General features: G+C 38.7%; 1 protein-coding gene across 1 annotated transcript; it reads left to right on the top strand.

The window, feature by feature from the left end:
- Positions 1-293: 293 nt before the first annotated feature.
- Positions 294-3,315, top strand: LOC144030123 (uncharacterized). Its single transcript, XM_077536109.1, has 4 exons — positions 294-477; positions 622-1,236; positions 2,255-2,371; positions 2,705-3,315. Exons 1-4 carry the CDS (start codon positions 394-396, stop codon positions 2,858-2,860), a joined length of 972 nt encoding a protein of 323 aa, XP_077392235.1. The 5' UTR covers positions 294-393; the 3' UTR covers positions 2,861-3,315.
- The last annotated feature ends 1,718 nt before the right edge of the window (positions 3,316-5,033 follow it).

Genomic DNA, 5,033 nt, shown 5'->3' with positions numbered 1-5,033 from the left:
CTTGTCTGCTCGGCCTGAAATAAAGTTGTCAGTCTTTTTCTCGGGGTCTACTTATTTATGCAAAATGTACTTCAATAAATTTGATTTGAAAACTACGGAGCCCCTAAAGTGACATGGGAGAAAAAAAAAAATTAAATGTTTCTCGTCCGGACGAGAAACTTTCTCGTCCGGACAAGAAACTTTCTCGTTCGGACGAGAAACTTTCTCGTCCGGACAAGAAAAGTTTCTCGTCCGGACAAGAAAAGTTTCTCGTCCGGACAAGAAAGGTTTCTCGTCCGGACAAGAAACTTTCTCGTCCGGACGAGAAACATCACCTGCGAGCGGGAACTAGGAGAGCTAGCTTGTGGCGGCGAACGGTAGACCACTGTTCAACTTGCTTCCAGTGCAGACTCAATGTCAGCAGAAGAGGACTTTGAATCTTTCCTTAGAACAAGGAATATACCGAATAGTGTCATCGACCAACTAAAAGAAGAAAAGGTAAGGATGATTGTTAACTTTTTGTCACATGAATAGACCCCATATGCTGCACGCTTAATTTGCGTCTTTACTTGCTTTTGTTATTGTAGCCTCATGCTAGCCTCAAATGCTTCGCATATTTTAAGTTGGCATTTCTAATTACAGATCGACATTAACGTCATATGTGTTATGACGGATGATGAGTTGGGACAGTATGTCACGAGATATGGAGACCGACTTGCTATCAGAGCATTTTGTCGTCGGAGAACCGTGACGAACGAACGTTCGGGAGGAATTCAGACTGCTAAATCTGCGCTCATGCAGAACATCAGAGAAAGGCTTGGTATTGAACGGGAAAATGCTGTCGACCGAGGAGGAGCACGCGGTGCTGGAAATAAAAGTGCAGCCAAAGTCACCCGGCGAGTTGAGATGGGATGGCTACACTTTCAGAACGGCTCTTTTCATCAAATAAGAGCAAGAGGTGGAGGTGGAACACGGCACTTGGCAGTTGACAAATCGGTGACCATGGCTGAGATGCTGGAGACAGGAAAAGGATTGTTTTTTCCAAATGGACATTCGTCAAAAGGACCGATTGAAGACTTTCACTTCGGTGTTCGTGATTATAGCCACAATTTAGTGTCCCTTGACGTTACAGTGGGCCAGCTGTATGAGGAACGTAAAATGGGAATGCTGCGCGTTTACATGACCTCCAAGGCAAAAACAATACTCCTCTCGGATGTATCATCTGACATCGAGACCCCAGACGAGCAGCCACAGAAGGTAATGCTATTTTATATTCTGTGACGTGAGTGGTGTAAATACATAGACTACTGTACTGCAGAAATTGCATTCATAAACAAGATGACTTGTTTGAAAACTGGGACCGGAGATTGTTGTGGATTAGCATACCTCAAATGAACCCCACCACCCTCATCTTCCTCCTTATTGACAAAGGCACTGCGTACGGTCACAACTATACAGGTGTTAGTCAGAAAATTAGAATATCCTTAAAAAGTTGAATAATTTCTGTAATTCCATTGAAAAAATCAAACTTTCATAGATTATAGCTTCAGGGCCCACAACTTCAGAATCTTACGCCCACAACAGTGATTTCAAGTATTTATTTGTTTATTATTATTATTATTTTTTACATTATTTGGGCTTCCAGCTCATAAAACACTAAAACATGTCAAAATTTGAATAATGTGAAGGAATTACCATGCACACTTCCCAATGTTTTGTATGGGGGAAAAAAAAGATGGATCGATGGATGGATCCATCTTTTTTTTCCCCCCATGCAAAATACTGGGAAGTATGCATGGTGATTTCTTCCCATTATTCTAATTTTTTGATGTCCTGTTTTATTGGTTTTATGAGCTGGAAGCCCTAATAATGTAAAAATAAAAAAATAAATACTTGAAATCACTTAAATTGTGGGCCCTGAAGCTATAATCTATGAAAGTTTGACTTTTTCAATAGAAATACAGAAATTAGAGGAAGTCAACCCAAAAATATTCTTTACAATAATATTTTCGATGAAGCTCCACTAGTCTAAACATGGTATTCTGGTTAATATTGTGTTTTTGGAATATAAATTAAGCAGTAAAATCTACTAATTTTTATCCATTTCAGGGGGCGGCCATTTTGCCATCACAGTTACTCTGTGCTCAGTTAATGACCAATTACAGCTCCCCTGTTTTCTGAAGCTGACCTGTGATTGGTCATCGGTCTGTGATGTCATTTTCAGTCGACAGCAAATGATAAAATGGCATTTATGTATTTTCTACTGACTATGCAGAGACGATCCTTGAGGAAGCGGAGTCAGGGACATCAGCACAGGAGGACAAGAATTAATCAAGTGGATAACCCAGAGAGGTCCTCTGATTTGGATCCAGCACCAAGTAGCTCAATGCAGGTAAACTATGAAATAGTCTACAGTCTATGCAGTGTATGGAAATTGCCAAAATGCTTGAACAATATTTTTAAACACAAACACATTAATCACATCTGTTGTGACATTTAGGTAACATCTACATTGCAACACCGCTGTGGTATTGAGCCCTAAGCTCAAGAACTTATTGCATGGCTTTGCGATATGCATATTGCAAGAGCCAATATCGCAATATCATATTTTTTCTATATATTGTGCAGCCCTAGTAAAAATTCACATCCCTGGTCAGATGATCCATCGAAAAGACAAGGTAATAACTATGTGTTTATTTTATTTTTTTGCGTCAATCACCAACAGAGAGGAGAACTAATGGACCGATCAAGACCAGCATCTCTTGAGATGAGTGACACAGAAGAAGCCCTACATCCTCCGTCTTCCGATGAGCTTGGCCAATTAACAGACAGTTTTTTGCTGCATGTAATTTGCAATTTTCTCAGGTTCGAGAGATTGTAGAAGTTTTACAAAAGGTGATGTGCAATTCATCCAAGCACCATTTGCACATTTTGTGTGTTTTTTTTTTAATCGATCATTTAAGGCAATTGATCAGTTGATTCAACATCAACTAGTTAAAAAAAATATCTGCTTAAAGGCATATACTAGTGAATTGTTTCATATGTTATTCATGGCTGTTTTTGCTGAAGCCTCATAGTGTTAGTCTAATAGCATAACAGCCAAAGTCATTTTCAAATGTCTCAAATTGTCTCAATCCAACCTTTATAGTACATCATGGATTAAATAATAAAGAAACTGCACAAACAAAGCAAAATGCAAATTAATTCACATATTGGTAATTTTTTTTCTTACTGAAAAAATGTCTTAGTAAATTATGCTATTAGGCTAACAATATGTTAAAAATGCTAGTAGTTTCTAGCAACAGTATTTCTGAATAAAGATTCAATTTCTCCTTTCATGGACTGGTTTATTGAACTTTGTTAGGGGTTTGTTCATTTCCCATATATGATCAATGTAAAGCCAAGCATTGATGATAATGTTATACGTACTGTTTATGCTATACAACAAATTGAAATGTAAATTGAAACAATTGAGCCGTACCATTTGTGATCTACACACGAGCTAAAGTATGTATGTCTTTTGATAAGTTATAATAAGCGTGGATATGGGAACAATCCGTTCAAAGTTACAATCTGAGTTTCTACAGAATTTATCTGAAAAATTACAATTGCAGTAAGTATCCAATGGTGGACTGTGAAACGTTCATTTTTAGAAGTGTTCAAATGTAAATCCATCTCAAATTACAGAGCAGATGTTATCTCATGCCTCAAATGCAGGTACAGATCCAATGCTTCATAGGCATCAGATGGATTGTGAATCTGTGACTCCAGCATTAAAATATTGCAGATGTTGTATATTTCTATGTCACATGGCACCGCTGGGCGAAATGTGCATTGACTCCAACACAACTGTACATCAGCTCTGTCCACTGAGGAAATGCAGTCATAACTTGAATAGAGTTCTGGGAACATGTACATGATTTGTGGCCGACCACTGGGTACCCTTTCGTTCTTCGATGGTCTGATGATGTGTGCATCCCACACATGGATGGTCTCATCTAGTTCGTCCTGGGGGGAAAGAAAAAAATAGTAGGCAATGTTAGACAGTAACATAAAAACTTAATATTCATGTGGTTTTGTGTCATAGTTTTGGTTAGTTCTCTTGAAATAAATCATGTTAAATGTTTTTGATGACGATACATTCAAATTACATGAAATAATGTATCAAAGAGCAGCAAATAGGAATGTGAGGCCAGTGACACATCACCACCATGAACAGCTCCAGGCCTCACTGATCAATTACAAATGGTGTGCTGCAAGTAGGCTACAATATGGGTCTCCGGGTGGCGGAGTAGTTACCATCACTTGCCTACGGTTCAAGTTGGTGTGAGTTCGCTTCCCCCACCTTGGAGACCATGTACGAGTGTGAAAACAAAGCATAAAAAAAGTAGGCTACAATATATTGCTGACTACATTCGATGCACCCTTTAACTGCGGAATGAAGTCAAATTTATTGAAGTGACAGTATTTGCATCTGATATTAATACAGAAAACCGCTTTGAACGGCACATGCAATGCTCAGTCATAAATTGGCCACTTGGGCAGGATCCGGGGTGGGGAGGAGACCTCACCTCATTTGCGTATGTGGATCCTTATACGCCTAAAATGTAAACATTATCTTTTTGTTGTTGTTATGACTTATTAATAGTAGATCACAGATGTCCTGATTTTATTATAATCTGATATTGATACCCGTTCCCGGCATCAGGTGCCGTTTCATTACACAGCAGGCATGTGTGGTGCGGCTAGGCCAATACTGTCCTCTGCCTATACTACATATGCAGTATATAATTAAAAGAAAACAAAAAAAAAACGTCTTTCATGCTTTATCATTGTATTCCAATTAACAATTATATACGATATTTACTGTTTTTGAGCCGATGTTGACAATTGAACATTAAAACTATGGCTTACCTGAATGATGATGCCCATGAAGCAGAACTGAATCAGATTTCGATCCAAATATGATCCATCGAACAAACCACGGTCCTTCAGATCAGTGAAGAGAGAGATGTAAAATTCCATTGATTGCCTTCTGAGAAAGCCCCACCAAC

The sequence above is a fragment of the Festucalex cinctus genome, chromosome 11 (genome assembly GCF_051991245.1).
Source record: "Festucalex cinctus isolate MCC-2025b chromosome 11, RoL_Fcin_1.0, whole genome shotgun sequence".
NCBI lineage: Eukaryota > Metazoa > Chordata > Actinopteri > Syngnathiformes > Syngnathidae > Festucalex > Festucalex cinctus.
This window is presented reverse-complemented; position numbering and strand designations above follow the sequence as displayed.